The sequence below is a fragment of the Dermacentor silvarum genome, chromosome 7 (assembly GCF_013339745.2).
Source record: "Dermacentor silvarum isolate Dsil-2018 chromosome 7, BIME_Dsil_1.4, whole genome shotgun sequence".
Lineage (NCBI taxonomy): Eukaryota > Metazoa > Arthropoda > Arachnida > Ixodida > Ixodidae > Dermacentor > Dermacentor silvarum.
The window spans coordinates 179199894-179225272 of record NC_051160.1 but is presented as its reverse complement, the minus strand read 5'-3'; the positions used below and the strand labels follow the sequence as shown (position 1 = coordinate 179225272).

General features: G+C 48.2%; 1 protein-coding gene across 1 annotated transcript in view; it reads left to right on the top strand.

Moving 5' to 3' along the window:
• Positions 1-25379, top strand: part of LOC119459367 (trafficking protein particle complex subunit 9-like) — a gene marked incomplete at its 5' end in the record, with an annotated part of 439675 nt that overhangs the window by 266488 nt on the left and 147808 nt on the right. Inside the window, 2 exons of the mRNA XM_049671685.1 lie at positions 10816-10938; positions 20082-20119. Of these exons, the coding sequence (XP_049527642.1) occupies positions 10816-10938; positions 20082-20119 (161 nt within the window). The remainder of the gene's footprint in view (positions 1-10815; positions 10939-20081; positions 20120-25379) is intronic.

Genomic DNA, 25379 nt, shown 5'->3' with positions numbered 1-25379 from the left:
GCTTGTTTGTATGACATCGTGAGGCTTATAGCACGGGAAAAGACAAGGACGAAGGGAGAGGTGACAAACACAGGCGCTAACTTGCAACAATATTTATTTCGAGAAAAGGACCCACACATATATACAACTTTTTCGCAAACATCATCATACATGTGCCGTTTACATGGTGTGTAAGGTATTTTTGTAACCGGTGCATGTATGACGATGTATGCAAAAAAGTTGTATATATGTGTGGGTCCTTTTCTCGAAATAAATATTGTTGCAAGTTAGTGCCTGTGTTTGTCACCTCTCCCTTCGTCCTTGTCTTTTCACGCGCTATAAGCCTCACGAGGCCTTTTAGACGGTTCAATTTCTTGATTATCGAATCAGTTTGTTTTCGAAGGTCACACAGTGCGGTTATTTCCCACCTTGAGCCACAGGCCTGCTTCATTTTTCTCCTCAGGCTCTCCATTTTATGTAGGGGAGCTTGCTTTTTTTTTTTTTCGCTTAGATTTGTTCTAGGCTGGAGGGGGCGGGGGGGAAGAAATTCTGTTGATTGAGGATCTAGACAGACAGACAGAAAAACTTTATTTGTAGCAAGTGAGTTTGGACTCCTTTCAGTCCCTGGACCATCGCACGGTCCCACACTACGTCGAGACGGTCATGTTCCTTTTGCTCATGACATCGGCGGCCCGAGCCACTGCAGCAAGCTGCGATGTCGGGTCCATAGACAAGAGCAGGACCTCCCAGTCCTCCCAGCTTGAGATGGCAGGCTGTCCCTGCGGGGGAGGATCAGCAGGGCAGCCAAAAAGGATGTGGGAGAGTGTGGCGTGAGGGTCGCCGCATAAGGAGTATGTAGGGGAGGTGCCACAGTAGTGGGATAGCAGCTGAGGGGATGGGAGAGAGCGGGTCTGGAGGCGTCTCCAGAGGATCTGTTGGGGGTGGGGGGAGGAGGGTAAGTCCGACGATCCAAACGGGATACTTGCGTGAGCTTTGCAAAGCTGCGCGCCCGCTCCCTCGAGAAGCCCAGATCGAGGTGGTCCTGAGCCCGGCAAATCAAACCTCGGGCCAATTTATCGGCAGCCTCGTTTCCAGGCTTCCCAGAGTGAGCCGGCACCCACCGGAGCTCTACCCTGCCTGGTAAATTCTGGGTGGGGGTGTTCAACAAGTGCCAGGCAGGGGTGTGAATCCTGCCTCTGGCAAAGTTGGACAGAGCAGTCTTGGAATCACTAAAGATGTATTCAGCATCCGAATGTGCAAGGGCTAAGGCGATGGCGGTCTCCTCTGCCTCCTCAGGTGTAGAGCCCGAAGGAAGATGGTGAGTTAGTGGTCGGGGCTGGGTTGGGTTGCTAGCAACTGCTACAGCTTCATGCGTTGTACATACGGCGTCTACCCAAATGGCATTCTCGGCTTGTCCGTAATATTTGTGGAGGGCATTTGCGCGAGCTACGTGGCGAGAGATGTGATGCTGGGGATGGACGTTTCGAGGAAGGGGTTTAACTACGAGGGGGGTATGGATGTGTCGAGGAATGGCTATAAGGATTGACTGATTAGCGGGTATGTTGATGCAAAGGGAGGCGAGGATATGGCGGCCAGTGGCGCTTGTGGCGAGTCTTAAGTACTGCGTCTGAAGGTGCGCCTCAACTAGTTCAGGAAGCGTGTTATGCATGCCTAGTGCAAGAAGTTTGGCTGTGCTAGTGCTGCGGGGTAGCAGGGTGCGTACAGGTCCTTGAAATCCTTGAAAACCCTTGAAATTGAAAAGTGCATTTTCAAGGCCCTTGAGAGTCCTGGAATTTTTTTGCTTCCTTGAAAATCCTTGAATTTCATGAGCAATGCACTCTGATATTGCGACCTCCTTTCTGTGGTAGATCGGCATCGATCCGACATAGTCCCCATTTCAGAAACAATACGCCGGCACGAGCACACACGGTTCCGTTTTGCAGAACTACGGGAAAAAAATAAAAGGCTTCACCGCGTCAAACCGTGAACGGAGTGAGAGATGCGTGCCGCGCTTGGGTGCTGGCTCGGCTGGCAGTGTTTATGCTGCTTTCCTCACCCTATCGTTCGTTTCACTCCTCGCCCGTCGGTCTGCCTTTTCCCACTTTCCCTCTTGCTCGTGAGATGAAGCTAAAGAGAGCTTTAGTGGAGCAACTTTACCACTGATGCTCAGTGCCTTTGTGCCTTCGGGTGGAGGTCTGTTATAATATTATTTATGATAAAATAAGTGCAATAACCTTATGCTGAATGTTTTGGAAATGTTTGATGAACCAACCCAGCTAATACTGCAGAAGCCTGAGAGCAGTTGTGAGTGTTTGTTGTGTTAAATTTAATATTGCGTACTTGAGAAACGATCAAGACAAGACATGTTTTACAAAATTCCAATATACTGTACATCTATTTTTATAATATAATGGATGTGTTGGAAGACTACACTGGATGGTATGAAAATGTTCGGTAAACTTGCCCAGTTAATACTGGAGAAGTCAGAGTGGCTGTTGGTAGCATTCATTGTGTTTTGTAAACTTTTTTTTCTTCGGCATTGTTGTGAACTTGCAAAGTGATCAAGGCTACACAATACTAACATCATTGGGATATACATTTATTTCTTTTTATTTTAGCACAATAACCCTATGCTGAATGTTTTGAATATTTTTGGTGGACTTTACCCAGCCCATACTGGAGAAATCTCAGCCACCGTTCTAAGCATTCATTTTGTGTTGTGATCTTGAGAAGTTATCAAGGCTATACATTTTATTTTAATTGTGATATACATTTCCCTTGAAAAAGCTGTGACAGGTCCTGGAAAGTCCTGGAATATCCTTGAATTTTTGCCTTGGAAACCTGTACGAACCCTGGGTAGGTTTAGGGCTCCCTTAGTTGCAAGGAGGATCATGGCGTTCACGCACTCGGTTTCGGTGCGGTGCAGCTTGAGATATGGGGTGGCATACAGAATGCGTCTAAGCGTAAAAGCATGTACAACTTTCATGTTGTCTGCTTCGTCTAAACCCTTGTGCAGGGAAGATACGCGGCGTAGAAGCTGCAACACTGATTGCGTGGAGGTCTTGAGTGTTTTAAGCGTATGTTCATTGCATCCAGAATCTTGCAGGAAGAGTCCAAGGATGCGCAGGGTGGGACTGAGGGGGATAGGGGATCCTTGTAAAGTGATTTAGACGGGCGAGTTAGCGGCAGATTTTGGTCTAATTAGGAGGAGCGCGGACTTAGAGCGGGAACACTCGAGCCCGATAGATGATGCGTGAGTGGAGATGGTGTCGGCTGCTAATTGTAGAGTTTCCTCAATTTCCCCGTCAGAGCCATGAGTGGTCCATATGGTAATATCATCAGCGTACAGGGTATGCTTTAGGTGTGGGATGACATTGAGTTTCTGGGCTAAGGGGATGAGAGAAATATTAAATAGAAGTGGGGAGAGAACCGCGCCTTGAGGGTTTCCGAACTCGCCGAGTGTTAAGGGGGTGTGCTGAGCTGATCAATGTGCAAGGACGCAGTGCGGCCAGAGAGGAAGGCGCAAACGTAGTTGTAGGTTTTAGGGCCTACCTATAGTGCCTGCTGTTCCCGTAAGATGGCAGCGTGTCGAATTCTGTCAAATGCCTTAGTGAGGTCAACTGCCAGAATAGCTTTAGTGAGATCATCAAGCACGTCGTGCGTATTTTGGAGTAGGGCATCCTGCGCAGATAGATGCGCACGAAAGCCCACCATACTGTAGGGGAAAAGGTGATTCTCTTCCATGTACGTTGTTAGTCGGGCAAGGATTATGTGCGCGAAGGCCTTGCCGAGACAGGATGTAAGAGAAATGGGGCGGATGTTCTCTAGGGTGATGGGCTTGTGGGGTTTTGAGATAAATATGATTTTTCCATGCTTCCAGGAGGCAGGGAGGGTACCTGCTTCCCAGCACTCGTTAAAGTAAGTGACTAGGTGAGATATGGAGGCATCATCAAGATTTTGGATGGCAGCATTCGTAATTTGATCTTCCCCGGGTGCGGTATTGCGCATTTTCAATAGGGTTGCGTGAAATTCTGACTCTGTAATAGGGGCATCAAGCTGTGGTTGGGGTGAGCCCGTGTACTCGGGATGTTTGCAAGGAAGACCTGGGGTGGTATAAGTGCATTTCACCTGCGCGAGGAAGGCGTCGGTGTCCTGCCGATGGTTATGAGTTAGGCGGTGAATGCTAAGGCGCGTCTGAGTTTTAGATTGCGTGGGATCTAGCATGTGGCGTAACAGGTGCCAAGCGCAGGTTGTGGAGAGATTGCCGCGGAGGCCGTCACAAACCTGAGCCCAGTTAGCTTTGCAGAGAGTGACACTATGGTGTTCTATTTGGGATTGAAGCTGGGTGAGTTTGAGTTTTAGTTTCCTGTTGTGCTTTTGAGTTTTCCACCTTTGCGTTATATTGTCTTGAGCTTCAAGGAGGTGGGCGAGCTTATTGTCGATAACAATGTTGTTTGGAGTAGTATCGAGCGTTTGGGTATGTTGGCGAATGTCCTTCTGTAACTGAGTAGTCAAGGTGTCTAGGCCGAAGGGGGCCTGTGCTTTCTGCGCTTGCCTAAATTTACGGAGCTGGTACCAATTAGTGTGCCTAGCGGTAAATTTGCGCTCAGGTTGGCGATAGTTTACTGCTATGCGAATTAGGTGGTGGTTGCTACCTAGTGTGGCTTGCGTTCTTTCCCACTGTAGATGGGCCAAGTTTCTACCAAGCGTGAGGTCTGGGCTAGTATCGGCAGTAATGCTGTTACCAATCCGCGTAGGTAGGCTGAAATCATTAAAGATGGTCAGGTGGAGCACCAGTGTTTCATTGTATAAAACCGTGCCTCTGTGGTTGGTGCGTCGAATGCCCCAGTCCATGTGAGCGCAATTAAAGTCGCCGGCAACCAGTATGGAGTTTTATCCGGCCATTTGGGTTACGGATTTGAGGAGTGGACGGGAGTAGGTGAATAGGCTGTCGCGGGAGAAGATAGCAGTTAAGAATGAACAGGGGAGATTGTGCAGGGGTGGGGGGCAAAATTTCGATGAATGTGTGAGCAATAGGGGAGGTAATGTCGTGCACCGCGTAATGCAAGGAGTTACAGACGTATTTAACCACCCGAGGAAGATGAGTGGAGTCCGATGAGATAACAGCGTATCCTGGCAGTTGCCTGCAAACATTGCCGTCCTGGATAGCGATAATGTCTGGTGGGGACAAAGAATTGGCGATAATCTGTTGCAGAGGGTCGCTGCAATTCCATTGAATAATTTGTAAAGAATTATGGCCCCTCGGATGAGCCATGTTGAAGGGTGGCGGGACGAAGGAGGGGTGTGGAAGGTGGGACTGCGGGAGGAGAAGCCGTTGAGAGTCCAGGTATAAGCTGAGCTAAACGCTCCTCTACTTTGGTCATGATGCTAGGTATGACCGTATCCATTATACGGGTAATGGTAGCTTCAATCATAGTCTGACACTGTGCAGTGACCTGCGCAGTAATGCGCTCTGTGAAGTTGGCTTCTAGGTTTTGGGCAAGATCCTTAAATTTGGCTTCCAGGTCTATAGATTGGGCTGGGCTCTTATCAGGCCTCCTCTTTTTCTGAGGAGGTTGGTTCGACGGGGTGGATGAAGAAGATGGGGTTGGTGGAGTGGGAGGTAGAGCAGGGGTGGAGGTAGAAAGGGCTGCCCTGAGCTGCTTTACTTCTTCCCGCAGAGCCTTCACTTCCGGGTCCTGGGAGGTCGTGATGTTCGTCTTGGCAGCCTTGGAAGCCCATGTAGAGGTAGACGGGAGGGTCGTGCTAAGTGGGGGAAAGTCTTTCTTGGTAGGGCACTTTGTCTTCTGGGGCGGTGGGCTGCGTCTTTTGTTGGTGGCATTTCTTGCCTTGCACGAGCCGGTGCCCGTGAGATGCTGCGCCCCACAGAGAATGCAGATCGGGATGCAGGAGGGAAGATCTTGCGGTTCATGCTTGTCCCCGCACCACGGGCAGAGACCACTCTTAGGGTGAGGGCACACATCGTATCTGTTTCCCGGTCGACGACAGTTTGTGCATGCGTCTGGACTTCTCTTGTACGGCGTGCATATATACACTACACTCATATAACGTATGGTGTGAGGGACTGGCCCGTGCGCAAATGTGATCAATATGGAGAGGGTCCTACCCATTCTGTGGGCTGCGATGATATCAGCTTCCGGGTTGCGGGTCTGGAGGTCCCGTAGCATCTGTTCCGGTGTTTCCGCCCAGTAGGCTTGCGAGGTGACTCCGTGCGCAGCAGCGGGCGGCGGTGCGATGTAGGCGGCGACAGGGTAGCTGGTCTCTTGGAAGACCACTTCCTTGAGTTGGACGAGGTGAAGGGCCGTTGACTCGTGAGGTGTAGCGACCATGAAGGTGTTGTTCGTAGGGTGCATCCGGAGGTGAAACTCTCCTAGGTCCCGGTCAGCGGCGGTGACTTGTATAGCTTGCATGAGCCATGGTTCCGTTCAAAGCAAGGCCTCCTCTTCGTGGGAAAACTACCCTTATAGTGTCTGGAGGGAGGGAAGCAAGTTGCTTACTTCGCAGTGCGACTGCGTGCGTCACGCGCAGCTGTTGTTGTTGAGCGCGGTATGTCGGCTTGAACGTTGCAGGGGTAGCGTCGGCCGCAGTACCGACCGCGGACGCGGCAGGCTTATCTCGAACAGGGGCTCCATGAGGAGGTGCAACTAGCGTTTCTGGACTTGGTTTTCCACCCTTGTACGTGCGGAGTATCATGGTCCACTCACTTGCTCTGAACGTTGTCGGGTCGAAGTCTTCGCCCTGCGATTGCACATCCATGGCTCTTGGTGCTATAGCTCTTGGGGCTCTTGGGTGCGCCTCCGGTGATAGCTAGGCCTAGCCTCTAGTGAGGCAAGACCCAGCGTGGCGGCTGGCAAGGAGCAGACTTTCCGACGTCGATACGGTCCGAAAAAAGGTTAGAATGCAACAATGACTGTAACGGTTGAAAGGTGCTCACCTTTAGGAAGCGTTTGGCATATGAGGTGAGGCACTAGGGCGTGTGGTTCGCACGAAAAGAAGATTTCGCCCGGAGCCGATGCAGGGCACGTCTTGCTTCTCGAACGCGATGCACGTCTCCAGGACCTAGGTCTTTGGGTACAATAGTGCCATCGTCATCGGCCTGGTGGCAATGTATGAGTTTGGGATTTTCATCGCAGTCTTGGAGAGCCGTCACTTTTTCTATGAGTTCTTCATGTTAAGCACATTCTGTGTTGAGCTCATGAGTGAGTCTTTGTATTTACTGCTTTATTTGTGGCTTCTGATGTTGCCCACTGGTACTTTAATTGTTTCCACCAGCAGGTTAAACTTTTCCCTCATTTTTTTTTCCCTGCAATGCTATTGTGGTGTTAAGCGCAGATATCTTGGCACAGAACTTGCATGTGTATTTCTTCCCCTCAGCCTCTTCTATAGTAGAGAAAGGGGAGTCCTCCGTCCTCCAAGTGGGTCCAGCCTTCACAGTTTCCGCACTATACCATGCCAGAGTCTCCTTCCGTTGTGGCGTCTAGCTTTTTCGTTGCAAGGTGACGTTGTTTGGACATACTGACGCCAAAGTGGGCTGTCTTTTGATTCAAGGTTCAAAGAATGCGTTTTCATATGCAATCGCGCATAAGCCATTCACGCACAAATGCTGCACGCACTCCGGTGGTGCCAGTATGGCGACACCAGTCAGGCTTCGGCGATTGCAACACGCTAGGCCTATCGCTCTAACGTCCATTGTTGGTTTCACTTGTCAAACAGTTGGCCTTATGAATGTTACATCACTTGCCTGCTATCGTCCTGGTATTATACCTTTGTACGTGAGACGGTCATACAATGGCGATCAATGTATCCGCGTTGATGTTGTCCAAGCATGCAAAACACATTCACAAAAATCTCCAGAACTCCGTATGATCATATTATATATATTGCAGCATATAACGAGAGATGGCGTGAGTGTTGCGCTGCTAACGCCACCTTACGGCAGGGTTACTCGGGCGCACAATGGAGCAGGGTCTTCTTCTTTGGCCTCTTTGGTGTGGACACACTTTCTGCGAGACCATCTTGCGAGGCTTGGGAGTAGGTCACCGGAATGGACAAACACGATCGTTCGAACGCACCACCGTTCATGTGACCATAGACGCAAATGGCTATTCATTGGTGTTCAGCATGGAGCGAACATATTCGCTCGCTATCTGGTTAACAGTATAAGTTTCTTTCTTTTAAGGTTAAGCACGTTAGTTTTCCGTAAGTGCATAATTTGCATTGAGAAGCGTTGGTACGATACCACTTAACACGTGTCCTGTCCGGACAGAAGGAACCAGACCTTTTGTGACTGGGTCGCTCGTGTGTGTTGAGGGCGGCAGTGTTCTGAGTTTTCTATTAAGCGGGCATACAATTAGTTAATAGCAGACGCAGTTTCTTTTAAAGGTTCTTATGAGTGCGTAAATTACGCAAGTTTAATTTTGTTGTTCACTTAAGAGATATGTCCTGGGTGGACGAAAGGAAGAAACCTGACTAAGCGTTAGAAAGCGTCTGCTGGAGACGCAAAGAAGGCATTGAGAATAGTGTCCGCAAAATTCGAGCGATTTAATTATGCATCCTTAGGTTGGCGAGGCTGCTCATTGTCGTCAGTACGTGCGAAAAGTCGCCCATCGTGACAGTTTATGAACAGGCTGTTCGTGAAGTGAGGCTGCCTAAGATGTTCTGAAGCATTGGTTATTTATGGAATTTTGTTTGGTTCTACGTGTTACCTTCCTACCTTTGAATAACGAGGTATGTAATTGCATTGTGAGCTGGCAGTAATCCTCGTAGCGTCAAAACTCCGCTTGCTTATGATTAAAATGGTTGTTTCCATTGGCTGTTCCATTTCCTCACGATTCTTTTGTGACGACAATAGCATTCTGGGCTTGTCAGCATTCGAGGAGATATGGAATGCTGCTTGGAAAGGTGGTTGGAACTGCTGTATCAAAATTGGGTAAAGAAAAGAAAAGCACATAGTTGATTTTGATAGAGTAATAGCCTGGCGAGTTAGGGGTGAAAAGCCTGCACTTGCACGTGGTGCAGCGCTATGTTGTTTCGTTTGTTTGACGTACGGTCTCCAGGGCCCAGGATCCAGAAATTCGTCACACGAGGCTCGTCGCCAGTGTACTAGAGGCTTCATCAGAGTTCTTCATTGCCAGCGAATTGAGTTCCCCGGCCATTCCGAACTTCCGGGGGGAGGAGGAGCTGTTAGATACGGACCATTTCCCAGAATCACTCAAGTTTCCCCACCACCTCAAAAGGCCGTCGCATTCCAATTATGGTGCGCCGAGGTGCATCAACCACGCCTGGACCCGTCAGACAGGTTGGCGACACCCCCCCCCCCCCTCCTGCGCCTCACGTCAAGCTATTGCCTCTCATCCTGGTTGACACTTCCCGAAAGTGCAACGGGAGATGGGCACAGTTCCAGGTAGGGAGGCCTTGGTCGAGAGCAAAGTAGTTTTGCCGCACTGGAGGGTCGTTCCGAGAACATCCCGTCTCCTTCAGCCGAGTGCTTCCAGGCGAGGAGGCAACGCCGGAGGCAAATCAACCATCGGACAATGCAGCCCTCGGAGCGTCCCCATTGGCCGAATATGATGGCACTTGCACGGGCCAATACCAGGGGAGGAAAATGACGACACCGGAGCTGGCTCGACGATTGGCAGAAAATGATGGGACCCCGAGGGACCTCAATGGACTTCAAGGAATTCCGAGAGACTGAAGGGGTTAAAAGAGCGACAAATCGAGGAGAGGAAGATGATTCCTCTTCTTGCCACGGGTCGCAGCATCTGATTTGCTGCCGGCCGTCGATCACTGTTCATTATTTTGTATATTAGCATTGTAAATAATGTAAATAAATCCCTCCTTAACTCCCCCAAGTCCGCCTCAACGTCCCCCAACTCCCACAACCAACGCCTGCCAGATCCAATAACTGGTGGCATCGGTGAGATAGATCATCGCAGCCTCCAAGAAGATTCAATAACGTGTTCGACTGCCCCGCCGTGTGCAAGCTCCGTGCCGAACAAGCTCCTCCGTGGATGTGTGCAACAGCTAGGCAAAAATTTTATGAGCTGCATAGAAGACCTCATAGACTTGTGTAATCGCCTGAATTTATCCATGACCGAGCACGAGAAGATTAAACACATCTTCAAAGGTATTGACGATGATCCCTTTCAAATGCTGCTGGCAAAGGACCGACGCACCATAGCTGAGCTTACAACCTTGTGCCGGAGCTTTGACGAGCCCCGTAAGCAATGCGTCTTAATTCAGTGGCTATACTAATGCTGACTGTACACAGGCCCAGCCTGTTCATTAGCCCTTATTCAGAAAACTAAAAGCAGCAACCAATCGAGATGTGTGGTGGCTGTTATGAAAACACAAATAATACTTCACCAGCACCGATGCTGCAAGAACCATTGCTACGGCATAGCAATGGCACGCCGCTGTCCAGATGAAATCTCGAAGCAAGGAGCTCAAGAGGAACTGCTGCGACATAACAAGCGGGTCAATGTGATGCAACTGTGGTCCGACACTGCATTCATTTTTTCTTGTTAATGAGTAATGTGCAGACTTAGTTACTGGCAGATGTGGTTTGGCCACAATTTCACGGACCCATATTATGATGCTTTGTGGCACCCTCAAAACAATGCCATGAATGGCTTTACTAGTAATGTTCAGGTAAATAAATTAATAAATATACCCGCCACTACAGCTATGCCTCATGCATGCATCAGTAGCCAATGTAATTTTAGGTGGTACATTTGGTTCAAACATGCACGGCAACAAGTGATTTTCTGAATATTCTGTGCAAGTACGAGGCATTCTTTCACAATGTCCTTGCAGAGTCTGAGCGCAGCCTGATCCAGTGGAGCCCCGATGACCTGCAGTCACAGCTGCCGCTGCCTCCAGGTGGTGCAGCTTCCATAGCTCTCCAGGTGCACGGCCAGGCACCTTTCCTTGTTCCAGGTGTGGGTGCGCAACAATGGATCCTTCCGTGCTGTATCAAAGGAGCTCCTCAAATCCTCAAAAGAACTTTGTGCTTTACATAGCAGTAATTCTTCATAACATTTGACAGTTCCACGTTTTATAGGAGTCAAGAAATGCATTTCAGGTTAAGATAGACAACATGCCATAAAAAGTACTTCAATGCGTTCGACAGAAGCGGAGTTATCGGCAGTCAAAGGTCGTATGCCCGAGGGGTCGTTCAGCACCCCTTTCAATAATGAAACCCAAAGTTGTAACTAAAGATAACACTTGGCAGTTGATACTGGCATTTAACTACTGACACATTTTAACTACTTTTGCCAAAAATTACCATGATCATTGACCACTGAATTGCAAAGATGATTGCCAAAACCTCCATGGAACTTGTATGCATGCCAATGACAATCTCAAGCTATTTGTGTAAGCCATTGCCCCAAAACAACTTAGCAGCATAGCATGGAGCTACATCGCAGAATATGCAGTAGCACACACACAAACGCCAAGGCTCGCCCCTTTGTCAGCCAATCATGTTCCTCCATGACACTGCTTCCCTCTTACTGTCCTTGACATCGGTGTAGAGGTCTTTAGTTACAGGAGTGGTGAGCACTTGACTTCTCAGCAACATCTCGTCTCACTGTAGATCTGCTGTCCTTTTCTCATTAAATTGGTCCAAAACTGGCTTGTGCGAATATCAATTATTTGTTCAAAGCAATGTCAAGGTGAATATTAATTTCTGCCAAATAAATTCGAAGCGAAGCGTTAATAGTTTTGGGATTTGCTTAAAAGCAGCACAAGTGCCAGTTGTTGACAAATCTAAAAAGAAATTCGTTCCTTAGTTTTTGGAAAGCCTTGCGGAAAACCTAAGTTTCGAACCAGCACACAAAGAAAAGAATAAAGACAAGAGACCAGTGCACATGGTGCCGTACTTGCACAAGTTGTCACACAATCTAAAGAAAGTTTCCAATAGACGTAATGTTAATTTACTTTTCAGTGCCCCATGCAAGCTTCCCTTGGTATGCAATCGTATGAAAATGCTCAAAAAGCTCTTGTGCACCACCAATCATAAAGGTCGTTTTTACTGACTGCACGTTCAACGTTATCTATCAGATACCGCTGAGCTGGAATAAAATTTATATTGGACAAATGGGACAGTGTTTCAATGACAGAGCTCATCAGCACTGCAGTAACATTAATGACTACGGAAGTCATTTAGCGGGACATTACTATAACACGTGTGTATGCACTCCCATGTTTGAAAATACAAAATTCATAGGGAAAGGAAGAAGTAAGAGGAAAATGGAAATTAATAGAGGCATATCATATTTGAAAGGAAGGAGATAAATGTGTAAGCGCTTCCTTTCTAGCTTTGTCGAAAAAAGAAATAGCTTTTTTGTTGCTATGTATATGTGACTGGTCTACGCATGCTTATGCTGGGAAAGGTATAAAATGGCTGGAAAACAAGCTTCCAGTTCACGGTCAGCGCCTGTCTGTGGTATTTGTTTCTTCATGTCCTTGTTTTATTCTCGCTGTTCAACCTCAGTTCTAGATATGAACCAAGTAGGAGTCATCAAGATGTTTCTAGGTAGTCTATTTTCGAAAGGCTGTTATTCAGCAGGTATTTTCATGTAAAAATGATAGTTCAAGAATTTTTACAATGTCAGCAGCACGTAAAACTTGTTTACAGGCTTTTGCTTAGTGTTGCGCTTGTGGGGGTCTTCCCCAACCCGTAGCGCGTATAATCGCAGCTACGTAGGGTTCGGGCGAATAAGGCGACAAGCGAGTCAATGCAACAACGTTTATTGCTATGGGCAATAAAACACACTTGCAGAGGGAAGTCCGCTCTGTATAATAAGTAATAAAAGAGGCTTGCCTCGTCGCGTGTGGTAGTCACGCGAACGAGGTCACTCACGGGTTGCAGCGGGTATATCCGTATGGGCAGGTAGGTGCAGCGAGATCAGAGAGGCCCGGGGGTCTCTCGGTCGCGCTCTTTTATACCTTTTTACCTTTTCGCGAGGGGAATGTCCTCCTGGCCCGCCGGATACTTTCTTATTACAGCGCGGCACCGCTGTAATAGAAATTCAGTGCCCCATGCAAGCTTCCCTTGGTATGTAATCGTATGAAAATTCTCAAAAAGCTCTTGTGCACCACCAATCATAAAGGTCGTTTTTACTGACTGCACGTTCAACGTTATCTATCAGATACCGCTGAGCTGGAATAAAATTTATATTGGACAAATGGGACAGTGTCTCAATGACAGAGCTCATCAGCACTGCAGTAACAATAATGACCACGGAAGTCATTTAGGGTCATTTAGACTCTATAAGATCATTCGACGTATTGGCGCACTGGAATATGAGGTCGTGGACGGCACGACCTCATATTCCAGTGCGCCAATACGCCGAATGATCTTATAGGGTCTGAAGTAGCGACGTAAGAGTTTCTCGCTAAGTCCTCGTCGGCGTATCGGAGTCCAGACCCAAACATGGTTGTTAGGCTAGTATTCGACGTAGCGTCGTCGAAGATTGTTATGCCGGTTGTCCGTCCTCTGCTGGTTCTTGATGTGCAGGCGGGCGAGCTGTCGACCTTCCTCGGCACGCTGCAAATAGGTGGCAACGTCGAGATTTTCTTCGTCGATGACGTCCGGTAGCATGGCATCAAGTGTCGTTGCCGGGTTCCTTCCATAAACCAGGTTGAACGGCGCCATGTGCGTCGTTTCTTGCACGGCCGAATTGTATGCGAAGGTCACGTACGGAAGGATGGCATCCCACAACTTGTGTTCGATGTCGACGTACATTGCCAGCATGTTGGCGATGGTCTTATTTAGGAGCTCGGTGAAACCATTCGTCTGTGGGTGGTAGGCGGTGGTCCGGCAATGGCTTGTCTGGCTGTATCGCAAGATGGCTTGAGTTCGATCTGCCGTAAAGGCCGTACCTCTGTTGGTGATGAGGACTTCTGGGCGCACCATGACGCAGGAGGATGTTCTCAACGAAGAATCTGGCTACCTCGGCGGCATTGCCTTTGGGCAAGGCTTTTGTTTCGGCATAGCGGGTGAGGTAGTTCGTAGCTACGATGATCTATTTATTCCCAGACGTCGACGTCGGAAAAGGCCCCAGTAAGTCCATCCAGATCTGCTGGAACGGTCAGCGAGGTGGTTCGATCGGCTGTAGAAGTCATGTGGTGCTTGGCGACAGGGCTTTGTCAAATATTTGATAACGACAAGAAGCAGTCCTTGTATTGGAAGAGCAGGGCTTTTAGCTGTTATTTCTTATGCCTGGGAAGGTTCTCATTTACGTCAAAAGCTGGTTCAGGTACTACGTACAGTCGTCGTTGCAGGTTCTCTAGAGTCGGTGAAGGCGAAAGCACTGCTGGCTTGTACTATTTCACCGATGTAGGCGACCACGGTGCCTCTGTTAATGTGCTTGTATTTGTGGCTGAAGTTTGTGAGCAACACTCTTGCTTTTCCTTCACGTAGCTCAGCTATGGCTCTAGCGACGCAAATCTAACGGTCAAATAGTAATTGATGATCGCCCTCGACGACGTCTTCCATGTCTGCAGACACTTCGGTACCAACGGATATCATTACGCTTGAGCAAGGCGAAACGGTGACTTGTTCTTCAAGCACTTTCAAGGCATGGTAACTGATGTTTGTATCCGGCAGTATCGCTTTGTGCATTGAAAGCATTATCGACTTGGACCTTAAGTCGATGACTGCACTATGTTGGTTCAGAAAGTCCATGCCTAGGATGACGTCCCTGGAGCAGTGCTGCATGATTACAAAGCTCGCCGGGTAAGTGCGATTGTTAACCGTGACTTGCGCTGTGCAGATTCCAGCCAGCATTATAAGGTGGCCTCCCGCTGTCTGGATATCGGGTCCTTGCCAGGCCGTCTTCACCTTCAGCTTGGCGGCGAACGGGCCACTGAAGACGGAATAATCGGCTCTAGCGTCGACAAGAGCAGTGACATGACCATCGATTCGCACATCTAGGTCGGTAGACCATCGTCTAGCATTGCGGTTAAGTCGTGGCGTCAGATCACGGCTGCGTCGGCTTGCTCCGCTGCTGCTATGTTGTGTCGGCAGGTCTTCTTTCGGTGGCGAAGTGTTGTCGTCAAGGCTCTTGCCAGGGGGTGTGCTGATACCTCATTTGATGATGCGCGAATCGTCATCGGTGGTGGAGGATCTTCGGTATTGCGTCATACAGCAACCGTACCTCCATCGGTTTCTGCTTTTAGTTTCCTGGATAGAGGCTCATGGACTGGCCCCAGGCTGGGCCAGTGTATGGTCAGCGCTGTGGCGACAGGTAGCGTCCTGGTGATGGCAAGTGTGAGGGTCGGCGTGGTTGCCACTGGGCTCCGGTGAGGTAGTCGGCGATGTCACGTGGTTGCTCGCCAAGCTGTGGATGTGGCACATTGACGGCGAACCCTCGTAGGCCCATCTCGCGGTATGGGCATCGGTGGCAGGCATGACCAGCTTCCCCGCAGTGATAGCAGAGCGGGCGGTGGTCAGGGACGTGCCAAATGTCCGTCTTTCTCGGGTAGCTGCGCTGGGCGACGGACGGGCATGCTAGCGGCGGCGGTGGACGACGAAACTGCGTCGTTACGGGGCCCTGGTACGGGTGTGGAGGAGGACCTTGAAATCGTGATGTTCTCGTTGTTCAGTTGCACCCAGGCTTCTAGAACTTCGACCCGTTCCTTGTGCCCGATGCTTGTAAAGGTCTGCAGGAAGCCGTGGTGGAACAGGTCCCATGTTGTCAAGGTCGACTCCCGATTCTCGAACCATGTCCTGGCGGCATCTTCCAATCAGAAGAAGACATGGCGCAGCTTGTCGTCGCTGTTCCAGTTGTTGAATACAGAGACCTTTTCATGCGTCTCCAGCCAGCTTTCCGGATCCTCAAATGTTGATCCGCGGAACGTCGGTGGCTCCCGGGGGAGCTGTAACACGATCGGTGTAGGCGGCACTGGTGCTGTCATTGTTGATATGGTCGTGGCCGTGCACTTCCTGGTCTTCTCAGGAAGAAGTTCTTACTCCGGGGGCTGGTTTCGTAGCCTGAGGCCAGCTCGATGCTCTGGGACGATGTTGATACTGTCTTCGGGGTTCGGGCTTGGATCACGGCTTTTCGGGGGCTTCCGGTGCATGAACACAAAAGCACCTCCACCAGATGTCACGTAGTGATGACAAAGAAAACAGCAGCACTACTGTGAATGACGAAACTAGCTTTTTATTGGGTGAACTTGTGCCCACAAAAATAGGCTACACTCAAAGAACAACAATAGTGGCGAACACAGTCGGCGGTCGTCGAAAATGTGATTAGCAGCGAAACATGTCGGCTTTTTTTTATACATGAGTCATTGAAGGTTCCAGAGTAATCCCTGGTGCGCGCGTGTATTCTAGAAAGTACTAGACAATTTGCGTCACTCATTCAATCAGATTATGTAAGCGTCGGTGATAACAGACAATGAATAGAAGCATCGATAACGTTCAAGAAACTTTCGATACATGCAGGCACGTCCTGTCCCTCGCAATAACATTTAACATTTGTTAGCCGGTGAAAAGTGGTCAGTGAAAGATAAACATGTACACGTGTCAATATTGCCACGACCTTGATACGACTGAAAGCCTCTCGGCGCAATTCCATGCTAGGCACGTTTGGTTGCTTCAAGGCTCGTGGTGGGTGTGGTGGGTGCTCATAGTGTCGTATGTGTTTCTTTCGTGTGTCCTCGTTTTTTCACGCAGTTATATCAACGTCTAAAAGCTATGAACCTACTAGCCCGCCAGAACGTCCCCAAAGAAGACAACGATGAAGGTGCCAGGACAGCTCCATAAAAGATCTATAGCGTTGACTGAAGTCTGTTGTGGTTTTGTCTGTGACAAACTGGTGGAGGTGCTGGGTATGCCTCTATGTACTCTGACCCCCCCGGAACTGGAAGCGGACAACCTACACAAAACCCGACGGCTTTAAAGACTGCCTCCGATTCCGGAGGCCTTCAAGATCTGCCGAGGATGTCGACCACAAGCACAAGCCAGACACAGGAGACATATGATACAGGACAGCCTCCTGCATCGCTGGTTGTCCACACGCCACGCTGGCCATGGCCGTTCCATGGTGAGCCTTTTGAGGACAGAGAAGACTGGCTCGATGACTTCGATTGTGTGGCCGAGGTTAATGATTGGGATGAACAGAAAAAGCTAAGGAATGTGTACTTCGCCCTAGAGGACTCTGCCGAACATGGTTCGCTAACCACGAGCCATCCATCACCACCTGGCAAGAATTTCAACGGCCGATACGCGATACGTACAGCAGTCCTGCAAGAAAAGAGCGAGCATAGCAAGCCCTTCAGAGTAGGGTTCGAAAACCTAATGAAAGCGTAGCCATATTTGTAGAGGACATGTCGTGGCTTTTCAAGCGTGCTGACCCTGGCATGACAGAAGCGAAGAAGGTCCGCCTGCTGATGTGTGCAGTGAAAGAGCAGCTGTTTGCTGACTAATGCGAAGGCCTCCAGCTACAGTAGCTGAGTTCGTCAGTGAGGCGACAACAATGGAGCGAGCCCTTCAGCAATGCTTCTCCGTCTACGTTTGCGAAATCACCCTGGGATCAGCATCTTCTCTCTCGTTGCCCTGTGACACCAATGCGCTTCGAGAGCTTGTGCGTAGTGTCGTGCGGGAGGAGCTCGAACGAGTACAGAGAGTGTGATTTCAGCCAACTGTAACGTCCCTCACAGATATCGTCCGCGAAGAAGTCCGCCAGGCAACACAGCCATTCGTGCAAACCCGACCTGAAGCCGCCCCCGTACTGACTTATGCGCAAGCAGTGAGGCTACCTGCGCAGCCCATGAACCACTGTAACCTGCCTTCTTCTGAAGAACTGCTGTGCCACTTACAGGGTCAAGCTTCACAAACAAATATGTACGAGTCCACGAGCCCCCGAATCAATACGCGAAAGTCAGACGTGTGGCGCACACCTGACTATCAGCCACTCTGCTTCCACTGTGGCGAAGCGGGCCACTTGTACCGTGCCTGCTACTACCGACGAATAGGACTCCAGGTATATCACCCCGGCGTTCATCGCCCACGTGAGGGAGAGCGCCTGAGAGAAATCCAGCAATATCTGGCCAGTCAACATTCGTCGCCGTACACACAGTTCCCACCATTTGAACAGTCCCTGCCCAAGAGCCGAGCTCCGTCTCCACAGTGACGATCACCACCTCCTCGACGATCGGCGTCACCTAGCCGCTACACTACGTTCTCCGCTTCTTTGGGCAACCGGCCCACTAGTTCAAGTCGGGGAAACTAAGAACAGCGACTTCCGAGGGTGGAGCCACTGTCCAACGCACTTTGAAAGATCCTCCTCTGCGACATCCCGACGTCGAAGTCGACGATAACGATGACGACTGCGTACTTTCGGCACCTTGCTTCGAAAACTGTAAACCAGTTTCAGCCGGCATACTCGTTTATGTAGATAACTACCCGGTAACTGCTCATGTCGATACTGGTGCCGGTTATTCTGTTCTGAGCGGACAACTGGCTACTGCACTTCACAAGGTGACGACACTGTGGCCAGGACCTAAGCTCCGTACAGCCGGCGGTCATGTTCTCACGCCAATTGGCAAATGCACTGCGAGGGTACGCATTCATGAGACCACATTTGTCAGCTTTACCCCTTTTCGCTTGGTGCATGGCCGGGAAGCTGTTACAACGTTTGATGCAATGTTTTTACCAACCCACTGTTCTAATTTAGTCACTGATGCTGCCAAATTAGCTCGATGCGCCGAAGAGGCCCGCCAGCTCGCACGAATGTGTATCCGCTACCAATAACGCAACGACGCCGACCGATACAATCTTCATCACTGAGACGTCACTTATCAACCTGGTGACGAAGTATAGGTGTGGACACTGATCCGCCAGCGTGGTCGGTCGGAGAAACTTTTGTGCTGCTACTTTGGACCTTATAGGATCGTTCAACAACTCAGCGACGTCACATACGAGGTTATTCCTGAAGGAAAAGGCACCACTCGCCATCCTCGACGCCCATGCCTGTCAGATGTCGTTCACAGTCTCTCGGTTGAAGCTCTACTACTCCCGCTGACCGCAAAGCTCTACACCTCTCTCACCATCTACGTCTTCCTTAACAGTATCACTTTGGTGCCCCCCCAGTGCATAAATGTTCCGCATCGAGACGATGCTTCTAGGGAGGGGGGTAATGCCATGACCTTGACACCTTGACCTTGGTGCAATTCCATGCTAGGCATGTTGGGTTGCTCCCCGAAGAAGACGACGACGAAGGTGCCAGGACAGCTCCATAAAAGATCTATAGCGTCGACCGAAGTCTTTTGTGGTTTTGTCTGTGACAATATTTGGTAAACAATACAGATCTTACAATCCACAAATTTAGACATGTCTTATGCCACATTCTGAGTCTGCACATTCCTCTGTGAACCTTTTGGTTATCTTTAGCAAAATGTAGGGAAGCATCAGGATGTGGGTGTGGCTTTCTCTTCAGTCGATAAGTTCTCGAGTATTGCGAAAGACAAACAAATTGTTTATCCCTGTACTGCAATTGCCACTGCATCTTTTTTTCCCCATCCCTTTTAATTGGTTGCTTCTTCACAATGCATTCTAATATATATTTTTTTTTGTTTCTTGTGTGTACTCATAGAGTTCCTTCTGCTTTTAAATGGTTGTCCGTGTAATGAAAACAACTCCAACGTGTGAGTGCGTGCTACAAAACTGCAGCCAGCTGCTGCAAAATGTCTTCCAGGCTGTTGGCTCTAAAGCAGAGATTCCAATCACTATACTTGCCCTAAACTTCTGCTGTGGTGCATGGGCAGTGCAGCCAAATTAAGAAGCCCTGACTAAGAGTGCACATTCAACAGTGTTTGCAGATGGATTAGCCTTGTTCGTATAACGTGTTGGTAGGCTGTATGTAAACATGTGGATGAACCAAAAGATGTTGAGTGAACTGGGCCAGTTGGCGTTCATTCATTTTGAACTGCGCAAACACACCACACAGGCCTTTGCGTGGTTTGCACTCTCTCTGTCATTTACCGGGATCATTGTCACTCAGCGCAGTTCAAAATGAAGGACTTTGTGCTGCTATGAGGCTGCCAGTGCTATGCTCTTGTCTGCGCAGGAGGCTCACCAGAAGGTTCACAGGTGGTGCTACCCAAGGTAACCTGCCTTTGTTATTTAGCGTATTTTGAGCATGTATCGTCTCCATTTGGAAGTCAACTGTTGCCCTTTATGAGACCCATGGAATTGATCCAATTATCACGCAGGGTAAATTCAAAGAGGAGGCAGAAAAGGCACCTAAACACACCACTGCTTCATTTGGCAGTGTTTACCCATTTCTAAAGTGCCCCCAAGTGTAATGCACAACCAGTCTTTTTTTATATATAGTTTCAAAGTAGGGAACCAAATGCACTGAACAGGGGCGTAGCCAGAAATTTTTTTCGGGGTGGGGGTTCACCGGCCTGACTGGGGGGGGGGGGGCAAGCGTCTGCTTTCCTCTACGTGACGTGATCGATAATAAGTACCAGTAGTTTAAGCAGACTCTATACATGTATATCAAAGTAAAGACATGGGACCCCCCCCCCTCGCGTGTTCTTGTGCAGAAATTAAGTAAAAAGTAAAGTAAGTTCAGTAAAATACAGCAAGTACGACAGGCACAGTGGGCGTTTGGAGCAACGGTCTCTCATCGCGCCACTGAATGGACCAGTCTTCGAAAACGCATCATTGAGACGACCCGCCCGATCAGAGAGGACATCATTAATTGTTAATCTCCGTTAAGCGTAGATGGCGTTGTCCTTGTCGGGGCAAAGTGCGTTTCGCAAGTGAAGGACGGCTATACACATGAAAATGCACGTGTGACCAGGCTATACCTACTCCCATAGTAATAGCTTGTTCGCTGCGTCTTTGCGCTATAAAACTGAAATACGCACAAAAACGCGTAATGCTTTTTTTTTTTCGAAGCTTTCGTCGGTCTGCTCCCTCATACAAGAAGGTTGCATATCCGGCGGCAAGTGCATGGCCCGCTGTGTCTTCCGCTGTGTGCGAGCGTGCAGCCGTCATTTGCCTTTACGTCAACAGATTCATAATTGTACAGAATATTTCACCGCACAGCATAGATGTGGCATCTGTACGCGTTTTAAGTAGTGCGTGCAACTCATTTCTGCTTCACTTACGCCGGTGCAAACAGTGCAACTCATTTCTGCTTCACTTACGCCGGTGCAAACAGGAAGCGGCCTTGTACCTCACAGAATCTCGACTGATTGGTGTACTAGTGATGCACGAATGAACTCCGGTCTTGTTCAGTGCATAGTGCCCATAATCAATTTCTCAGGACGCGTGAACTCTGACGAGAACTGTCAGCGCCTGCAACAAGAGTTTAGTTACGCTGTACACAGCAGTAATCCATGCTTGTCAGCTGTCTGTTTCGTGCATTCAGTAGCGAGTCGGTGGAATTTCACTGTTGGCATCAACCACTTCGTGTGTACATTGCTGGTTTGGTATTCCACTACACAACAGCAACTACCAGCCTTCCGTAATTGCTGGTTTGGGATTCAACAACACATCAGTAACTACCAGCCTTCCGTAGGGGCGCAATCGCAAACAAGAGACGTTTCGCGTGCAGATCCTGCGCGAGCACGGCCTAACCGGCACCTGAAAGGAAGCGGCGGAAATGTATACCAGAAATTTCGACCACCTGGGGTCTTTAACGTGCACCTAAATCTAAACGGGCCTCGAGCATTTTCACCTTCATCCAAAATACGGCTGCCGCATTTGTTGCTGCAGAATGCGGCCGCCACATTCTCCCCCAAAACCTCACAGAGTGTCAAAGCCTCGACAAACACCGTGACAGTTTTTTCCATATGCAGACATGATTCGCTGTAAATTATCAACCCAAACAGAAGCGCCCAGGAATGAAATTGTGATAGTAGCACCGGTTTCTTGAATCATGGCAGCGCGAAGCGACGAGAACAAAGGCTGGGTAAGTGGGCCGGGGGGGGGGGGGGGGGGTGCGCAAAAAATTTCGAGGGGGGGGTTGAACCCCCCCACCCCCCCCCCGGCTGCGCCCCTGGCACTGAAATCTAACAGGCATCAATTCTTTTACAGGAAATTGTAAGTTGCCTGCAATTCTAGCAATCTGAAAAACATTAATCCTTCAGAGTTTGCCTTTACACAAGTATGGCAATTTATTTTTTGATGTTCATTGTGATCACTGTCACGCAGCTCTTTACTGTCATAAATGAAAATATACACTCGCCAATTTAAAATAAAATATTTGATGTTTTGGCACTTGTGTGCAAACATAAACAAATCACAAAACAAAATGCACAGCATCAGCGATTGTGTATGCACTGGATGTAATGTTGTTGAAGCAACATCAGCCTTTCATTCTGTTTATGGCATCTACATTAGTATGTGCAATGATTCTAAGAGAATCCCTGATGAAATTCTGTTTGTTTTGGTGATTATAGAGACTCATTTCCAGTTGATGTCATGCGCTGTTTTTTCGTGGTGCTCAGCCGCGGCATTCAAGGAGCGTTACTTCTTGTGCTGTTTTGGTCATCTCTGTATGCTTCCAGTTTAATCATTGCCTGGCAATCTTGACATGGAATTTTGTAGCCATTTCTGGGGCAGTTGTATTTTTTCAATGCAGTTATTAGCTCTGATGATTGAGCTTGTTTGTGGGAACATGGCAGACATGGATGTCATAATCTTTAAAAATTCTTCATAATGATTCACTCAATTCAGAAACGTAAGGGATAGAAGCCTGTTTCTTTTGTGTTGCACTTGCAGCACAAGAATTAGCAGGGGATTTAGCAGCACATCTTTCTTCAAGACCTAATTAGCTTTATGAGGGTATCCGTTTCCAGCCTAGAGGTTTTTGACTTTTCGGAGTTCAAGGTAGCATGCTTCAGCTGTGGAGCACAGGCTGAGAACTCCGGAGAGTAGCGCCACTGCTACCAAACCCTTGTGCCCAAAAGCATGTGATTCTGTGAAAAACTGGTGATGTGGGGAATTATGTGATGCAGGGAACGAAAGATTATTATATGCAAAAAAAGTAAACAAAAATCTATTTGTACAGCTGAACCTCAATGTAATGAGCATGGATATTATTTCCTATAATGAAGAAACTCTAAAATTTGTTAGGTCATGCTATACGCGTAGAGCGCGCAGATGGACGTGCCTCTGGTGGCGGCTTTGCTTGGCGCGCGGGAAGGAGGCAGTTGTCCACTGTAGATTTCTGCGACACTGTTCGTGCATCTCTTTTTGATTTAAGTTTTTGGAGTGAAATAAGCAGGAAGTTACCTATCAAAAAAGAGGTCAGGCAAGGAGACACAATCTCTCCAATGCTATTCACTGCATGCTTAGAAGAAGTATTCAAGCTCTTAGACTGGGAAGACTGAGGAGTGAGGATAAACAGTGAATATCGCAGCAGCCGTTGGTTTGCAGATGACATTGTCCGGAACTGCTTGCCTACGAGTCATTCGTACGCTCTAAGCTGGAATATGCATCTGCCATCTGGAGCCCTAACCAAAAATATCTAATAAAGTGCCTAGAATCAGTACAAAATCGTGCCACAAGATTAATTCATTCATGCTATTCATACAATACCAGTATATCATCGTTAGAAGCAGAGTCCGGCATATCAACCCTGGCTTGTTGGCGTCGTATCACTAGTTTGTAACTTATTCCATAAGTTTTTTTACAGCTCACTTCATCATCCACCCTACATCAGTCCTCCGGCACACATTTCAATTTGCATTGGTCATCCCTTCCAAGTCGCCCGGCCACGTGCGCACGCTACCACTTTTGCCTTATCATTTTTCCTGTATAACTTCCATATTTAACTGCGAGCAAACGTGTACTTAAACATCCTTTCCTTGTGTATTTATTTACTTTATACTTGTTGCCCACCCCTTAGGTAATACGCCCAACCCTGGGGGCCTTTAAGGTAATAAAGTGAAGGGAAGTGAACAATGGGGACGAATTACAACAAATGATTGAGGACCTTAATCGAGAAAGTGTAAGAATTGGGTTGAAGATGAATATGCAGAAGACAAAGATAATGTTCAATAGCCTGGCAAGGGAACAAGAATTCAGGATGGCCAGTCAGCCTCTAGAGTCTGTAAAGGAGTACGTGTATCTAGGTCAATTACTCACAGGGGACCCTGATCACGAAAAAGAAATTTACAGAAGAATAAAATTGGGTTGGAGTGCATACGGCAGGCACTACCAAATCCTGACTGGGAGCTTACCACTGTCGTTGAAGAGAAAAGTGTACAATCATTGCATTCTACCGGTGCTAACATATGGGGCAGAAACTTGGAGGTTAACAAAGAAGCTCGAGAACAAGTTAAGGACCGCACAAAGAGCGATGGAACGAAAAATCTTAGGACTAACATTAAGAGACAGGAAGAGAGCGGTGTGGATCAGAGAACAAACGGAGATAGCCGGTATTCTAGTTGACATTAAGAGGAAAAAATGGAGCTGCGCAGGCCATGTAATGCGTAGGATGGATAACCGGTGAGACATTATGGTTACAGAATGGTGCCGTCGTTGTTGGACTTCGCTAAAAAGGGGCCAAGTGACCTAGCGGGAGAGAAAAAGGAGAGCTGAACAAGGGAAAAGGGGTTGGAGTGACCCCTTTCCCCCTATCAGAATGCTGTGGATGCGTTTCCCGTGGACACCGATGTGTCCCATCTCCTGCAATATGCCACTCGGGCCTGCCAAGCGGCCGCAGTGGTTTTTTTTAATCATCGATATGTTAGTGCAAATGTGTATATATATATATATATATATATATATATATATATATATATATATATATAATGGAAATTGGAATCAGCTAGCGCAAGACAGGGGTAATTTGAGATCGCAGGGAGAGGCTTTCGCCCAGCAGTGGGCATAAAAATAGGCTGATCATATTTATTTATTTATTTATTTTCAAAAAAATTTAGTTGGAAGTCAACGCTTGTTCTCATTCACATTCATCTCTATCTCATCTTATTTTCACGCTGTGAAATTGTATCATAGATCACCAATGAGCCCACTCATATAGTATAATTTGCTGTTGAAGAAAACAACTTGAAATACACATTTTTGACATGTGTGCATGTTTTAGCCAGTGGCTTGGCTTGGTTAGACCATGACTGGCAAGACGATGCGCTGATGCCGAAATGACTGGATATTAGCAACAATGCAAAAAGTGTGTGTGCAATTTACTGTTGTTCTTGTGCCACTCACTGGCATGGAAAGCTGCCAATGGGACATTAAAACCTGCAGGAACCTTTTTGCTGGTTTCTCGAGGGTATCATGCTTGTATTTCTTTTGCATATACCAGATCACAATTTTTTTTCACCGATATCGACTTTATGCTTATAATACTGAATATCTGGTAGAGCAAAGGTATTCTCATGCCAGG